An 18,527-nucleotide genomic window follows, 5' to 3' on the forward strand; every position below is an offset into this window, starting at 1 on the left:
GAACAATTCCTCAGAATCCCTTCTTTCTAAATACATTTTGGACTTTTTATAAAATTAAAAAAATCCCAGTTGTGCGGATACGTCTTTATTTCCGACGCTGGATGCGAGTAAAGCTGGTTACAGTGCATCCCTAACAAGACACATGCTAAGGTTTCTTGGCAAATATCATCAGGCTGTTTGAAGAACAGCATTGTGTAAATGCTCTGATTTGCCCTCTATTTATATCCTGCATAGACTATATGTGCAATATTTCATTCTGTTAAAAGAACAATAGAAAATCTTAAGGCTGATAATTGTGAAGCAAACCGTGTCTTAAGGTTCTCCCCCAGCCCCCCCTTCCTCAAAGAAAGCTACTCATATGTAATGTCCCATTGAGGATCAGAGCAAGGGGGGAGTGAGAGAAGTGAGGGACTGGGAGTGTTGTGTGAAAAGAGTGCAGGCCAACGAGCGAGACAAAAGAGGCTGCGGCTGCATTCAGTGTGCTGGTGGTGTGTCCGTCTCCGAAGCCACAAGCGAACCACATTTCCCCCCTTCCTTCTCTGGCGTTTTACGCTACAGACGGCGAATATATATATTTATATATATATTTATCGAAGAGGAGGGAAACAATTTGCCTCAGTGTAATTGCTGGAAGCGTGAAGTTGAGGACTTGGAGGAGAGCTTCCTTGGACCGGGTGTTTCTCCCTCTCCTCCTCTCCCCGTCCTTACTACTCGTCGAGCGCGGTGCGGTGTGGGGTTGGAGATATAACCCAGAACAAAGGAGTCTTGAAGCGAGGAATGAGCGAGTCGAGGCTAGCTTCGCTATTATCTTTGAAATCCGGCCAAATGCCTCTGTGAGACCAACAATAGTACATCGACTGCTCGTATTTTTCGACGAAGCTTTGGTCACCGAAAAGGGGGAAAAAGGACAAAAAAAATAAATAAACGCAAAGACTCACAAGTCGGCGGCTACAATGTTTCCCCAGAACCGACCACCGGTAAGTAAGCTAGCTACTATGTAACCACGCGCTTATTGAGATTATTGTAGCAGACTGAGTAGCAGTTAAATTCAGTGTGATTGAAACATTTTTTGAACCTCAACGAGAAAGTGCGAGTCAAAATTACTTGTCTTTTGTCCTCAGTGTGTATTTCCGGGGACTCTCTTGTATGGAAAGTGTGATTCTCCTCAGGCTCTTCTCTAGAACATATATTATTTGCCTTCGTTGCTAACGCTGGGTGTAGGCTTTGTCTTATGAAGGTCAGGAAGATTGTTGTCAGTAAGGCAAAGCCCCACTCACACAACGTCCAACTTTACCCACTGCCTTTGTGTGTAAATCTCGTGTCCTTGGTGGCCACCACCAGAAACGCAGAGCCTCCCATCTCCACACTATTGTGGACTTGACCCAGATGATGAAGTGTGTGTGTTTGTTTCTGCTTTCCTCGTGAACCATGAGGGGGGGAAGTGAGTCAGCTTGGCATGTCACCTTCCCTTAATGGCCTGCCCTTCTCAAGTGCCACTCATTGTTTTTACAAATTCGGCTTTTGCTTTTTTTCCCCCCTCCCATCATATCAAGTGATTCATCGCCCTGATTTACCGATGTGATGCTGGAAACTATAAACCCTTTTCAAGAAGATAACTGCTAGTGCCAAACGATCTCAGTAACAGCACGTGGGCTCAAAGAAAAATAAAATAAAATAAACGAAAAGAGAAAATGACAAGGTGTTTGTGTTTTGAGATAGATTTCTGCAAGGTTAGGACAGGAAATCTGTGCTGCATGGGTTTAATTTGCTTTAGTGGAGTTTATGTGGAGAGCTTTTGAGCAGGCTGAAATACATAAACACTGGTCCTCCAGCTGTGTGAAGTATCAATTAAGACCTGCTCATTTGCCTAACCCTCCTCTACATCCCTCAGTCATGCCACCCTGCACCCCACCCCTGACAGTGTTTTGACATTCACGTCCCTTGTATTGAAAAGTTCATGGGAATGTGTGTGTACGCCATTGTAATTAACGTTTCACAAATCCAGTCAAGCAGGTGGAGACTAGAAAGACATCGTTTGGATTTTTGTGGGTTTGCCATTGTGTCTATTTCAGCATTTCAACCTATACTTCCTTGTAGGAAAGACTGCATTATTGGAGCCCCCGTCCCAAACATACAGCACATGCAGAAAGATTACACACTAGCAGCAGCTGTGCTTGTAGTATAGCTGAGTGCAGGAAGGCAGGGCAGGAGGCAGACTGTGGGTCTGTGGTTTGCGCTGTAAACCCAATCCCTCTCATCCAGCCTCTCCTCACTGTGTTCCTGTGAGAGCTAAGAAACCACATCTTAATGTATGGGCAGGCGTCCCAGGGTGAGAGTAGCAGACTGTGGCGGGTCTGGGTGGGATGTTTAGGACAGCGGTCCCTTTTGATTTGAACTCTCCACAGAGCTTAACGGTACCATGTGAGGCAGCCGTCATAAGGAAGTCTACGGCCGTCAGCGGCTCTTGTTTGCACCTCGGAGTGAAGGGCCACTCAACCCAGCAAACTGTTTAATCTCGGAAATGCTAGGCTGGCAGTAACCTGTCATCACTGGATATTGGTGTGCTCTGAAGGAAGTGACCCATATAATATACAAACACACAGTCACGTATTCTGACATGTATAGTTGCCAAATGGTAACTGTAAAATGCTGCATGTATTTTCACATTCTAAGAAAGAGACTTTGCGGTTGTATCTGGCAGTCAGCAGGTAAAATAACCTGAATCGTGAGAGCTTCTTACAACAGATCTTCTTTCCCGATTTCCTTCTTTCAAATACAGGAGGTGCTTGGTAATCACGAGCTTCAAATATTCTACTAGAAATGACTCTTACCTTCAAAAAAAAAATATACGCACATACTGTTGTAAAGCGCAAGAGGCAAATCAGAAATTAACTTTTCAATCACACATCTTGCACATCTTGGAAAATGAACGCTCTGCATGCCAGGGCCGAACTTTTCACCAGCTAATCAAAGTAAAATTATGTGCACAAATTAGATCCCTATGCCAAAATAGCATTAACACCACATGGAAGAATTCAGTGTCTGTTTTCAGATTATTTTAGGGTCCAAGCGATGCCAAAAACAGAATAGGAAAGAAGTGCATAGGTCATGGCAGGCATGTCTGGCTGTCTTAGGCCATTAGTGTTCATTCAGATCAGCCACAGTGGCACAAACACGCACAAACACAAAGAAGAAAAACATCAGAAACATAATATTAAAATATATTTAAATAGGAAACCTCCTACACTGACCCTAACCATTTAATATACATTAATGACATGTAAGATAAATGTGATGATTATTGGATGGCTAGTCAGATGTCAGGTATTCGTTGACCATCTGTTTTACTGATTCTTTTATTATCAGAGTTTAGGGGCAATAACATAATTACCTACCTGCCATTTTATCCTAAGCAATGTCCTGGTCTAAGGGGAAGGGGTTGGTTTCTATTAGTTTAAGTCATTATGTCTGATTAAAACTGTCTATTATCCATTTAGTAGTGGCTAATGTTAGATGCACTGATAGAAAAGTCACCTGAGGTCTCTCCAGAAATCACAGACATCAGTTAGCAAATCTAACACAACATCCTAGATGGAAATATCGTAGACTTCTGTGAAGGTGACATTATTGCTGATTAATATAAAGCATTTCTTTTTCAGCCTAACTCATTACCTCACTGATGCCAATTCACCCCAGCACCTTTAAGAGCAGGGACAACAGGAATTAGAGTTCTGGATCTCCTTTGGTCTCTCTTTTCACAGTTTGTTGAGTAAAGCTTGAGCTGCTAAGGACATTTGTTTTTGTTTTTTTTTAGGTCTGGTAGTTAGTCTAGAGTAGCATAACAGACAAACATAATGAAAAAGGCTAAGATGTGCCTGATGGAAGCCTAGGGTTCAAATCCAGTGTGAGGCCAGAAATCAGCAGAAATATTTTAGGGCTTATGCCCCAGCTTGTCTGGTAGGAGGGGCTTAGATTATAGATGGGAGAGCTGCAGGAGGCGCGCCATGTGTTTTTAAATTCTGGCTTTTTCATCTCTAGATTTTCACCGTTGCTGCTGTTGTTGCTTCAATCATAAGGTCTACATCATTTTCGAATCACTGTTTTGCTTTTGAGACCAAAAGGAGGCATGCATTTTCACCTGTATATCTCCTTATTATCCACTAACACCAAGCAAGGAGTATTTCTTACTGAATTAATTTGATCTAGAGTGAGAGTAAAATGCAAAAAAAAAAGAAAAGGTCAGAGAGACGAGTCATCGGCTCTCCTCCCTCAGAGCTAGCATAAAGCAAGACCCACTTCCGTAGTCCTAGCATGCTTTTAGCTCTTTATCACCAGTGTTGTCCTATGGTGAGAGCGTGGCTATCGATCTGCAGCTCGCCTGCTTTGCTCAGCCAGTGATTAGAGAGAGAAAGAAAAGGTAGAGGAAAATGAAGGAAAAGAGGCTGAAGGGATTTCAGGTTTATACAAGCTGTTGTGGCGATGTGTCTCGGCGGAAGGAACAAACGAGCTGAGGGGGTTACCTAATAAAAGAAGGCACCTCCAGCAATTAAGCCAGCTGACAGGCAAACTGTGGCGCTTTGCTAATGTGGGCTGACAGCAGGGAAATTTGAATAACGAGGCTTGCGGGAGGAAGGAGACGGGAATGAGGAGGTGGTTGTGGTGGGAGAGAAGAAAACTGAGAAAGAAAGATGTGTGGCACTAATGAAACAGGTGCCTGGCAACCCCTCCCCTGTAAGAAGAGAAGTCATTGAGAGATTACCAGCAGGTTTCTCCAGCACCGAGACCTACTCGATGGAAGGTGGCGGGGGGCCAGAGGTGTGGGGGCAACTTCTCTTCCCCACTGCACACTGTTTTAACAATGCAAATGACTGTCAAATGTTGACAGTCATGCCTGAATAATTTCATATGAGAGGCTTTAATTTCAAAAGCTTTTTTGAGAGGACAGGATATCGAGATGTTTCGTGGCCCTCAGAGATGAGTAGGTGTGGGGGTGGCGACACACAGATACGCATTCGGACATGCTGTTCGGGGTTAGACCTATTGTCATTGCGTCCTTGGTGGTATTCAGATGAGACACAACAAGAGAGAGCTCGGTGGGTGTTTACTCTGATCGACTCTGTGGGTAAGCGGTGTAATTAGTAGCCTGACTAATGAGCTATATGAGGGGAGGCAGCAGTAAATTATTTTCCCAGTTGTAGGAGACAGACGGAGGAATCGACATTCGATGAAACAATTAAACGTATATTTGGCAAGGGTGTTTTTTTTTCAGTCATGCAAGTAGAGTGACTCGAGGGATGAGTCGGTTGGTCCGCCACTTGGTGTCGGTCCAGCCTGAAATGTCTCATTAAGTCCTGGCTGGATGAAAATGAAATTTTGTTGACATTTATGCCTCCCCAGCAGTGAATCCTGCTGACTTTCACTGGTGTTATTATGTTCCTGTATATATGTTTTATTTGTGGAAACAAATTTATGGACTACATTGTTACATTGCTGTTCCCCTCACGAAGGATTTCAATCATTTCCCTGACCTCCTGACTCTTTTTTCTAGTGGCATTAAGTCAGAATATTGCCATATGCTCTCTTTCTTACTTATGATGTTTCAGTACGTCTCAGCTATAGTTCGTTTCCAACCCACTACCCAGAAGAGCCTGGATACTATGTAACGAAATACAGATTGAATGTTCAAAATGGGATTTTCTATGAAATATAGCATCTTTTTGAGTTTAAGATTATGGCTTTATTAGGAAGGTGATTCTGTTAAGCTGCTCAGCATAAAGTTTCAAAGAATTTGGATTTAAATCTGGAACCGTATCTGGAATAATCTCTGTATGCAAGGCTGAAGACTGAAAACTAAGACTGAATTTCTGTGATTTTTATTGGCCTTCAGACGGCACTGCATTAAAGCATGATTCTGTAATGGAAGCCCGCACATGGTCTCAGGGACACTCCTGAAAACATAATTTGGAGCTGCACCCACAGGTTTGGGTAAAAGACAACAAAAAAAACCCAAGAAGGAACAGTCTTTTCTATTTCGCCAAGATGATGCCAGATCACGTTTTGCTTCTATTACAACACCGTGGCTCGTATGAGTCAGAGTGCTAAATTGGTTTACCTGCAGCCCAGATCTGCCACCCACAGAAATTTGGCACATTATGAAACGAAAAATATGACAAAAGCTTTTTAAAAAAAAACTAGGCCACGCACCACCTTGCACAAACTTGCCACGTTTTAAACTTTTTCGATACGTGTTGCTGGCATTAAATTTTCAAATCAGCACATAATATTCAATTATGATAAAATGGTGACATTTTAAAGAAAATGCTGTGTTATTGATTTACAAATCCATTCTTTCTGTTTTGTTTACATCTACAGCATCATTTCTTTTGCAATCAGAGTTGTACTTTTGATTGGGAAATGTAATCACGCTAACACACAATGAATGTGGACATGGTAAATATATCCGCTAACTGCTGACGCTGTCGTGCGGAGAATGTCTCACCTAACTGCTAGTGTTATTTGAGACTCTTAATCTTGTTTTACTGTGAGCAGGCTTATTTTTAAGTTGAACATGTTTTGCTGCAGTGTAAATATTGGCGTTGCTTGCATTCTTTTGCAAAGGCACTATTCAGGATTTGCAGTGTGGAAGTCAAATCTTTTATTTTTTTTCTTTCTTGGATTGTGCATATGGAAAAACACATTTTTTTAGTGGTGAAGACTACAGTTTAAAAAAAAGTTATTGTTTTTGTCCACTGGAAATCTCTTCCTTCCCTAATTACCTGCATCCTTATAAAGAACACACTGAAAAGCATTCTTCAGAGTGGACACAACTGCCTCATGACAGCGACGGCCCCATTTCCGCTCCATTTGCGAATTTTGTATCACTGTAGGTCAGCGTGAGTAGCGAGGACGGAGACACATCTTGCAGGTTTCCGCTGATACTGACGTTGGAGCTGCAGTCATGTGTGAATGCAATGAAGTGCATATGTGCTTGTAAATACTTGTGGAAAATTTAATGTTTATAATGGTCATGTGTGGGTGTGTTGTCTCATCTGTGAGTCTGATTGCACATGTTTGTTTGAGAGCGTGGGGGTTCGAGCAAGGATGTGAGGTCATGGCGGTTTGCTGCTCGTGGTGTAATTTGAGGTAACTCAAATAAAAACAGGAATGATATAATTCAGAAAACACCACACTGGCAATGGTCCCTTTACATCAGATTTTTAATGGGTGCTTAGTTTCTCCTTTATTCATACGTTTATAATTTTGCTTGTCTTTGCACTGTCGGGTGCATTGTTGGATTGTCACGGCCACGCTGCTGTGTTTGATTTTTGGATGCAGTGTTTGATGTTAAATAATATCTGTCTTTATGGATGGCTGTGCTCTCTTCCAGGAAAGATCTTGTTTAAATCTGTGAAACTGAACTAGGCTTTTCAGTACTGACAAAGATTAGCGGCGAATATGTCTGTGTGTGTTCGCATATACATTTAATCTGATGGGGTCGCAAGTTAGGGTCCTGGACCTCTAACTTTAACTTTTCTCTCTACACAAGAATGAGCAGTTTCATAATGACTTAACTGAACAGTTGAGTAATCAGATGATCTCTCATCATAACAGATAAGCTTTCCTTCCTTGTTCCTTGCCACCCAACCTCCCGCAATCCCTGCCCAGTATTACAGAACCTGACTTCATAATTGTATCACACACAAAAAGATCGAGCCTGTAATTGTGTAACAGTGATTTTCAGCCTATGTAAGCTTTGTTCAAGGGCAGACGGCATGTCTCTTGTTTGCCTTCGAGCCTGGGACACGGCAGAGGAGGGAGGGAATAACTGACCGTGGGATTATCAGGTGAGGCTCCCCGCCTAGATCTATTCCCAGAGGTTACCAGGTCAGCTTAATGGTCTGACCTCTCACTTTTAAGCCTGCTCAGCTGTTTGCCAGATCAGGGGTTTGGACAGACTAAGAGCGCTGGTTCGTGGGAGAGGAGTTAAGACGCTATGCTGTGATAGGATGGATGCTTTAGTGTTTCACAGGCAACATCTGTATGTGCATCAGTGTAAAAAAACAACAAAAAACCCCAACAGACTGACATTTTACATAAGAGGGGAATGGTAGATTCCTTATTTTCGGAGGGGATAAAATCCTCTCTTTTTGAAGAAGGCACAGTCTCTCCTCTCACCTGTCCTTTGAAGACATGAATATGAGATAAAATGGGGGATATGTTGAAGAATATGTTGAAGAGAAGTAGAGGAGGAAGGAGAGCGATAAAAAGTCCCCTCTTTCTTACACCTTCCACTGTCCTATAAAATGGCCATGGCCTTGGTGTTCTTTTTTCCTCTTCTGAAGAGTAATTGCTCTCCGTGTGCGCGTGCGTGTGTCTGCGTGCGTGCGTGAGAATGAGCGGAGTGTGTGCGTTTAATCAGAAGTGTGTGGGGAGTGTGTGACTGACAAAATGTGTGTGTTTTGTGGGGGTGAGTGTTTGTAATACTGGGTTTGAGTGTGTAAGGGAAAAACGGAGTGTGCGCGCACACGTGTTTGTGTGGCTTTCTGTGCTCTAGGAGGGGGATCTGGCCGACAGATTGAGAGCAGCTTGTTAGAAAGAAAGAGGAACAATGAGGCCACAGCCCTTCTTCTATCAGCCATTTTTCTTTTCCTTCCATTTCTTCTCTTTTCTCCTTTTCCTTGTTCCATTTCTCCCCCCTTTCTCTTCTCCATTTAAATCTCCTTTCAGAAAATTCTTCCTCATTCACCTCTTCTCTGTGTATCTCCAAAAATAGTCTCATCCATCTTATCTGTCCATTTTTACTTTTCATCAGTCTTACCTTTTCCCCCCTTTAAATTCTCCTCCCAATTTCATCTCTATTCTCTGTCCTTGCGCTCCCCGTCTTTCCTCAGTATTTAATTTCCTTTCCTCAGATAATGTTTCACCTGCTGGCAAACCTCTCCTGGTGTATTTTTCTTTCATGCGTCTGCACACATGTGGACACGCACGTTTTTATTTAACATCTTTTACACACTGTTTTGCTGCATTGTAGCTGAGCGATGTTGTAATTAAGCCTTTAATTATACATCATTAATGCCTCACAGACACTGCTGATTTGTACAACATCAGGATTTGTGGGGTTATTTTTTGAAACCAAATTAAAAATTGTCACAATCCACGCTTAGAGAAATAACCTTTTAGGTTATTTGATGACAAGGTGGGCAGCTTATTATTTTTGGACACGCTGTGATGTCCTAATTGGCATGGTGTAATTAAACTACATCGCATAAGTGGAACTGAAGGATATCTAGTTTTTTTTTATTTTTTTGTCTATCTTGTCACTTTATCCCTTCAGTGTGGTTTTATTTGTTGTTTCATATAAATGCAAAACTTTCAGAAATGGAGAAATTCCAGCCAGATGGCTTGGAAGACAGGATAGCATATATAATGTAGTCTCCGGAAGAACTGGATGGGAAATGTATATCGTTAAAAATGGAATCAAGCAAAAAATGTTTAACCCTGCACGTGTTTAACTTAAACACACAGTCTGCTATATGCATGGGTTTGACAGAATGCAGGTGTGAGCACAGCTTTCTCCCTTTGCATTCAGCATAAATATTCCACATTGCACAGGGAACTTGAGTACTTCCTAGCAAATCCCCAGGCAGCGAGACAAAACGTAGCAAAGCTACATGACTACCAGTTAAGAATGCATATAAGAGAAAAATGAGTTGCACTCTTCTACTACCCTCAAAGGAGAAAATAATGCCGCAGAGTAAACACAATGTGTGTGGCACTAGTAGACAAGTCGTATCTGCCCTGGCTGGAATTGTAACACTGCCCAAACTTTTGGTTTATTCTTTTCGAGAGAGAAGAAATCTGCATTTATATCATGAAAACGCTCAAGAAATTCAACGTTCCAAGTCTGTCTGTACAATTCCTGATTTTAAAAACGGCAAAACATCGTCAGCTGTTTCAGATTTTAAATGTATCGATTAAGCAGCGCTGTGTAGAGTCAAATCTGTGGCCTACCAAATATAAGTTTTAGTACTTACGCTTTAGTTCGATATAATTTTTTAAGTGCTAGAAGCTAAAAATGAACATCTTAGATGACAATCATGAAGCTTGTGAACCGGCTGTCTTTTCTTCCCTCTGTTATTTTGAGAGAGAGCCAAACAGACAGACAAATGGACTGACAGCCCCGACCACCCTCCTAGGCCTGCTCTTAGCCCCCTTTTGTCTGCCTGTCCTGCAGCATTACCCCTATGGTTGTAGTCTCCTAATTGCTCTGGATCCCGCAGAGAGGAGAGGCTATACACAGGGGTTGGAAGGGGTCTTTGGCCACGATGGGGTCCTTTTCCTCCCCCGTTCTGCACCCCCACTGCTCTATTTTGCCCTTTATTTCTTTTTTCTTCTACCCAGACTTGCAATTAAACAAAGTGTGCTCATTTGGCTGAGAAGCTCTTGTGTCTCTCCGCCCTATTCTGCTGACCCGCTCACATCTGGCAATAACAGTATTTCTATATTCAGCAGCTCCTCACAGACGTGAGAATAGATACGGTGCTCACGATTATTGCTTCTTTGATAACATTCACTGTAGCAAATTCCTCAAGGACACCGGGAATGACGCGATTTTGACATTTAATTCCAACAATCTTTTTAATAAATATTTCTTGTATTTTCAGGCACCTCTACAGGCACCCCCGGGATCCTCTGCGTCAGTGGTGGCAGCTGCAGCGGCAGCGGCGGCTGCAGCTTCGGGGACGCCCCAGTCACTGAAACTGACCTACCCAGAAACTTTGGACCGCATCAAGGAGGAGTTTCAGTTCCTTCAGACCCAGTACCACAGGTGGGTGTGGAGCAGTTTTCAGTACTGTTTGCAGTCTGTTTGCTTCCAGTGCCCTGGGCATTCAGGGTGAAAATTAAATGATCATGTGAAAGCTTCATGTCTGAGTCGCACCATGATCACTTCTATGTAAACTTCACATTGGAATGGACAACAGCTACATGAGATTTGAACACTGATCATAGCTGCATAAAGTCTGGAAACAACACTTTAAATATAGCCTGCATAAGAACACTTAAATATGCCCCCCCCCCCCCAATATTTGCTAAAAAATGGCTCATGTCTGACTGAGGAAATGCAGTTTACCAGAAGCTGCATTTGTGATGACAGGTTGCTTCAGATATTAGTCAAAAATGATGGAGTATTGGTGACACGAAGGTGTTGTCCTGGTGTTAAATCAATGAGTTTAAAGCTTATCAGTCACTAAATGACTGCGGTGATTTATTTTACTAGAGGAGCTACAACTCTGGATCACAGCAGCATCCATGCTGTTATCTGTGGGAAAAGCAGAGGGCTAAATAGTAGAATTAGCATCTTCAGCGCTGCCACATGACTGTGCAGTAAAGTGTCGTGGCAGAAGTTGAGGCAGGCTCAGCTTTATTCCCAGGCGACACACTGGAATTGTTTCTCTCGCCCATGCCATACACATGCAAACACACTTGATCTGGCTGAAATAATGCAAGATAATGCTATGTGACGTTTTGACATCTACTCTTTTTGCCTGACTGTATGGTGTGCTTGATGCGCAGGAATGTGCCCAGAATGCCTTTGAATGTGGGATTTGGGCTGGCTGTGCAGTCCCAGCCTTCTCCCTCTTTTCTCTCTCCCTCTCTCTGCTCTCTTGGCACACCTTCACAGGGTCATTCCCGCCTCCCAACTCTTCTCCTCTCATCCTGCTTTGATATAGCTGGCCAGAATCTCCTCTCCCTCCCTTTCTGTCCCACTTCAAACTTCTTTTGTACACCCATCCCTCCCCGTGCACAGCCCCTCTAACCCCTGCGGCTACTGTTACCCCTGTTCACACCACTGCCTGCATGTGTTGCTGTTCTTATTTCACTGTCCGTTTTGTTCACCACAAGCTCGAAAGTATAAATCTAGAGAAAGAAAACACACAAATTTCATACTTTCCAGTGGATTGCTTCCGCATATACTGCTAATTTTTTCTATTGACTATGAACCGGAGCATAAAGTTTGTATGGAGATGCATAAGAGTCACGTTGACGAAGATAAATGTAAAATCTGTAATTAGCATGGCCAGTTAGAGGCTTAGCAATGCCTGTTTGGTTTCTCTAACTTCTGGTTTGTGCAGCATTTTTTTTTTAGTCATGAGACTTTTTTTACGAATACCGACTGGAGTAAACGATGTATAAATGGTAAAGTAAGCAGTGAGAAGAAGGCAGCATGTGCTGTTTGTTTTAACCTCAAACCAGTAAAAAACATATATCTTTACTCCAGTTTTCCAGTCTTGTCACATATGCACACTTATTGCAATGCTAGAGGTATGATGCCGGCCACGTCTAAGCCGTATGATATGTTTTTGATGTGTTTGTTTGCATGGATGAAGCAGTTTATCTCCTTGTCATCGCTGTCAGCAACAAGCCCCCCTCCCTCGTTATTTGCATTGCATCCCTGCGACAGATCCAGTCATTCACTGAACACGAGTTACCTCTGAATCTCATGGTGATGAACTCCTCTGGCGGGAGCTTAGCATAACACCTCATGTTACAAAACACCTGGAGCATCGCCCTCTTGCAAGTGCTGGTACTGAGAACTACTGAGCAGGATCAACAATAAATTAATGATGTGATTAAGAACACGACCGAGAGCGGGATTGGGATTCTATCTGCGTCGTCCAGTTTCGATAAGTCGGCGTGTTGTTTTAACGGGTTCAGTTCAGGTTTCCAGGAAAGATTGTCTAACCACCCTGCAAGGTTTCTCCCAACAGCCCTGCGGGATGTTTAGAGCACAAAGAATCAGAGCAGATTAATTCACTGCATATGACTACAACTGAAAACTAATACTGTAACCATGGCTTGGAACAATAGCAACAGTTTCTGCAAGTGGAACAGCTTGTGTTATCAGACATCTTCTCACGTATCTGTCGGGTGCATGTTTAATCTGGCAGGTGGGGATGAATCTGTTAATTGGATTGACTGGTTTGGCTCGCTCATAATTGGCGTACAAACAGCAATAAACTTGAGCTGCTGCTCGTGTTGTGTTTAAGGAACAAAAACAACTATACTTGCTTATCTTTTAGGAGTAAAAAAGTTATTTTAAATGAATTATTCAATGAAGAGTCAATCAAGCCAGGATCACAATTATCTAATTGGTGTTTAACTTGTTTAACCAAATTTTACATTGTAACATATGTAAAGCAAAACAATGTACTGCTTTGTGAGTTTATTACACTAAAGGTTAACTCGGGCTAATCTCAGTAGGCAGTTATTAGGTGCACCAAGCTAAATCTAATGCAGTCATGTACAACAGACCTTTAAAATAATCCTGCCACCTTGAATGTGTAGTTATGTTGGAAGTAGGGTTAATGTGCACGAAAATCACCAAGAAACCAAAATATGCAGGCCAGCCTCGCTTGAGCCATATGCCACTGTGAGGTCATAAAACCACTGTCGTGCAGTAAAATTAGAAGTAATACTTTACCATTGCAAGTGGCGCAATAAAGCCACTTGCCCCTCTCACAATTGAGTAACTCCTGGAAGCTGTTTGGTTCGGTTACCCCCTCCCCCCAGCAGTTTGGCAGCAGTTTTTGAAAGGAGCACACATGCATACAGTGGCAATCAGTATGATTAGCAGTGGCCTTGTTTAGTCCAGCAGCAGACAGGTTGCACCACAGAACCACTTCTGATTGCAGGCTACACCTTCAATCAGATCCACTTGTACACTATTCACCCTGCAGGGAAAACATGACCTGAACGCCCACAGAGACAGACACAAACACACTGACCCGTTCAGACAGACTCCCAATCCGATGCATATGCTTAACACGCTTAGACACATGTACGGGCCTCCCCAATTATCTTCACACACAAATAGATGTTGTCTGGAAATAGCTAGGCTTAGTTGTGTATTTTGGCCACAGGGAAAGTGGCCAGATTCTGATAGATGCCGGATTAGATGGCAGGAAAGAGATGGTGGGAAGGGATTTGGGCCGATGAGCTGAAACTGTGCATTGTGTGTGCAGGCGGGCGGATAGATGGATGGGTGGGTGGTAAGGGCGCGTTTCTAAATTTATGTGTCCCTTGTTTGTTTTTTTAGGTGCTGCACGTGGTTGGTAAGATCGAGTGAGAAAGATTTCTAAGCAACCTAAAGAAAGGGAAGAGTTAATTAATTAGAGGGTCATTGCTGGGTCAGCTCATGTGTGTGTGTGTGTGTGTACATGTGCACGCGTGTGTGTGTGCTAACTATCTAAACAGGCTGTAATCAGCAGGCTGAAGGGAGACGGGAGGAGCTGCTGACACAGAGCTCTCATTACAGTAATTTTCTTTCTGTACAAACGCACACACACGTTGTTCTCGGTGACTGCAGACGTGCTTGCATTGTAACTCTGTGTGTGTGTGTGGTCTGCAGAGTAAGATAGACTCTCCACTCACCACTAATATGCTGCCACTCATCACTAAAGAGCCCCTCCACTCATCTCTGCCCAAATACGACATAGCGGCAGTGACGCACATACAGTCAGTGCTGCGCGCGTGTAATAATTTCACAATCAACCGATCGTCTGATTATTGAACCTTATGCAAAAAATACCGTTTTCTAGTTTCGCGTCCGTACACGACCACACAGGGTTTTAAAGCCGACCGATCACGAGACACGTGCGGACTTTCAGCTTTAATTTTGAGGGTTTTACATCATTTTGCGTAAACTGTTGGAGAATTGTGGTCATCTTTATACACAGGCTCAAAAGCAATTGGACAATTGACTGACAAGCAGTTTCATAGCCATGTGAGGTTTGTTTACTTGTTATTTCATAATTAGAGTGATGGGAACACTAACAAATATGGAGAAGAAGACAAACATCTCATGATCGGACACATCACACATGGCACAGGCAGCGTTATGGCATGGAAACGGGTCACTAGTGTTTGCTGATAGAAGTAGCACGATGCATTCTGAAGTGCACGGGAATATACTCTCTGCTCAGATTCAGCCAAATGCTGCAAAAACCGATCAGACAACGCTTCACAGTGCAAACGGATAATGACCCAAAGCATCCCGAAAAAGCAACCCACGGCTTTCTCAAGGAAAAGAAACGGAATATTCTTCAGTATCAAATAGCAAAGTCAGTCGCCTGATCTCAACCTCACAGAGCAGCTTTTCACTTATTAAATAAAAAAAACTGAATGCAGAGAAACCCACAAACAAGCAGCAACAGAGCATCTTAAAGGATTCTTCTTAACCCCTTGAACCAAAGCTGAAAATCTGCACTTCAATCACATATTGATCGTTTGATTTAAAATCCACTGAGGTGGAGCAGAGAGGTAAAAATTCAAAAACCGTCTCTATCCAACAAATTATCTCTGGGTTATGATTTGTTGTTTGGACAATAATTCATAACACAGAGATAAGACATATGGAGACAGTGCTCAGACTGAAATCTTTTCACGGTTTCATTTATGTTAATAGGCACAAATGATAAGTTTAAAAAAATTAGTAGCGCTAATTAAGCAACTCTGTCATTTGCATACCTCTGTTAGGCAATATATTACACAGTGCTGCATGAACACCGAATAAAGCATATTTAATTTCTTTAGAAGCTTTTGCTGTACCTCTTTGTGCTTAAACACAAGTATGTAACTACGCCTGTTGGCTCTTTACTAGAAGGTCGAGATGCACAAATACGGTGACGCGTGATGCGTTCGCTGTCATCAGTCAATCTGTAAATACGATGGCATTTAGCAATGGCAGTGGCCAGTGTTTACTTTTGTGCCGCGTTGGTTTTTGGCTTGGTAGATTTTCAAAGATGAGCCATAATTTTAACATTTTTATTTATTTATTTGTTTGTTTTTGTTTGGTTCACTGGCACAAAAGGCAGAACAAATAACAAAACAAAAAACGCCGTAGATGTTGGTATCGGCCAATAATGTCAGAATCGCCGCATCTGTACTAAGTCGACTTACGTACGCTGTCACCACCACGTGTGGGCCTGAATTGAATACGTCTTTACAGCGCATGTAAATAGATAGGTTGTGTTTGTGCGTGTTTACAGTTATAATTGGATAAAACGGGTATCCTGTGTTTAACTGTCATTCACCAAATGATAAAATTATATTTGCTTTAGAGCAGGCTGAGGGTTTGTGGTTTCTTAATGTGATTCTTTTTTTTGTGGGTTGGTTTGTGTGATGCAACCTCTCCCTTTTTAATTCAGTGTGTGGTTGTTTGTGTGCATTTGTTGGAAACAGTTATAAAAGACCAGCCTTTACAGTAAGCCTAGCAGCATAGAGGGTAACAGTTGGCCTCTTATTGTGTGACAAGTTCCTGGCTTGTGTGTGTGTGTGTGTGTTTGCTCTTGTACTTGCCCTTGAGAGATGATGAAAGAGTACACTGGCAAGTTGGGTGGGTCCCTGGTATGTATGTTTGTGCGTTTCAGAGACAGTGTGTGTATTTGAAGACAGAGACTGGGACGCAGGCCGGAGGTTTTTGTGGCAGAGCAGAGAGGGAGGGTTGATCAATAGTTAATGAGATGTAAAGTGAACAGTCACATACCTGCAGGCTGGCAGGCTAAATGGTCCTGACACTGTAAAGGCGCTACACTGGCGCAGTCGCTCCCATCGGTGTGTGTGTGTGTGTGCGCGCATTTGTGCATATGCGTGTATGTTTAAAGCTGGGATTACTAGTTAGTATTCTGTATTTCTGCAGCACTTTGTCTGAATTGATGGTTCTTTCTTTGTTTCCTATCACTCTGAGCTCGGTGTTTATCCTGTGATTTACAAGAGGAAATAATTGAGACAAAAATTTAAAGACAAAAGTTCTCTGCCAGCTTTTGGCACTTGACACCATTTGACAAACAGTTTTTGTTACGATCAGTCCACACATCATTTCTTTTCAGCTGGTCTTTACTCACTTTATTCAAAAGTGCTCAAAACCAAAGTTTTTTTTTTTGTTTTTTTTTGGGGGGGGTCATCTATTTTTCCAAATCCCTAAAATATTTGCTTATATTAACTACGAAATTAATTAAACATCTGTGAATCTGGCACCAGCTAATGTTTGCAGTTTTTCAAGAAATATAACAATTAAATAACTCGTCTGTGTTTACGCTTTTCTGAATGTAAATAGATTTAAATGTTATATATAATGTGGTAAAAGCTTTATAATGTAAATCTAGTCCTGCCTCATTTCACACGCTCCTCTCTTCACCTCTGGGGAGAAGATTTTTCGACCACACCTATAACTGGCTTGTGGAAGGAAGAAATTAATATTTTGTCACTATTTTGATGGTCTTTAGCGACACTTGCCCAACGTGTGCAGAAAAAAACATCTGTTATCACAGGAAAAGAACAAATAATTTGGCAATTACTGTTTCATCATTTACCATCATTCATCAACTAGCTTACAGAGATCCCATTTCTGCAAATCTGATCACTCATAAGAAAAATAAAATGCTCCTCTTGTCCCCTTAGCTGAAAAAAAAAATCCTCAAGTAAGCAGGAGCAATGGACAAGCGTGTTATTGAGGGAAAATATGAAAATACCTTTGTTCCTTTAGCATAAAAAAATCAATGAAGGAAAAGGAAAAGTATTGTTCAGAAAAACAAATGCTAGAGAGGAAAGCGTTGACATTTTTACAATACCCACAAGCCCAATTTTAAAACACGGCGACTTAAAAAGCAGTCGGCACATTTCTTCTCCAAGTGCAGAATTAGATGCTTTACTGTCTGTAGGCTCTCATTAGAGTGTGTGTGTTCCTCGCTGTGTTTATTTAGCAGCTACGTGTGCACGTGTGTGGGTGTATGTACAGTCTGTGCTCACGTGTACGTTATGTTTCCGTGCGCCTGACACATGCAGTGTATTCGGTTAATATGCTGGTTTAGTGTGTTCTCACACACATCACCATTTTCTCCCATGCTTTATGTGGTTAGTTTGCGCGTTTCCTTGTGTGCGTGCGTAAAGAGCATTTGTGTGTGAGTCTGTGTGTGTGTGTGCTCAGTAGCAGGGCAGCACTGACAGAGCTGTCTGAAGGCTGGCAGGCTGCAGATTTGTAGCGCATTCGGCTGATCATCTTATCTCCTGTCACCGCCAGTGAAAAATTGGAGGAACCGAGCCCACCATGCCACACAGGCACACACGTGTGCGCACAGACACACACACGCCATTTCTTTTTTCTTCTTGCTTTTTTCTCTTGTTCGCTCGCTCAATCTTGCTTTCTCTCCATCCTCGGAAACCATCTCCCCCTCCCTCGCAGTAAATGGTGCTGAGCCAAAGACTAATTATTACAGGCAATCATTTCGACATGAAATACCTACTTCCTGCTCACCGCTCTCCTCCCCTCTCTCCCTCATTTTCTTCTCCCGCTCCAACTCTTTTATGCTCCCACAGTCCCATCATGACAACACACACTCGCGCAGTATTTCCAATCCTTGAAGTCCATTTTCTGGGGAATGGTTATTGCTTTCTGAGTACGACCTTGGGGTCTTTCTTGTAAGCACAAGAGCTGTCCATCTGCACGCTGTTTGGGTGTAGGCGTGTAG

General features: G+C 42.5%; 1 protein-coding gene across 6 annotated transcripts in view; it reads left to right on the forward strand.

Moving 5' to 3' along the window:
- Positions 1–416: 416 nt before the first annotated feature.
- Positions 417–18,527, forward strand: part of tle2a (TLE family member 2, transcriptional corepressor a) — a 34,919-nt gene continuing 16,808 nt past the window's right edge. For 5 of the 6 annotated variants that reach the window (XM_040052903.1, XM_040052905.1, XM_040052906.1 and 2 more), the window contains exons 1-2: positions 418–977; positions 10,665–10,828. In XM_040052903.1, coding sequence (XP_039908837.1) covers positions 954–977; positions 10,665–10,828 — 188 coding nt within the window. In that variant the 5' untranslated portion in view covers positions 418–953. Of the gene's footprint in view, positions 978–10,664; positions 10,829–18,527 lie in introns of all 6 variants that reach the window. The other variant, XM_040052904.1, reaches the window with a different exon arrangement.

Source organism: Simochromis diagramma, unplaced genomic scaffold (assembly GCF_900408965.1).
Source record: "Simochromis diagramma unplaced genomic scaffold, fSimDia1.1 OVJJ01000419.1, whole genome shotgun sequence".
NCBI lineage: Eukaryota > Metazoa > Chordata > Actinopteri > Cichliformes > Cichlidae > Simochromis > Simochromis diagramma.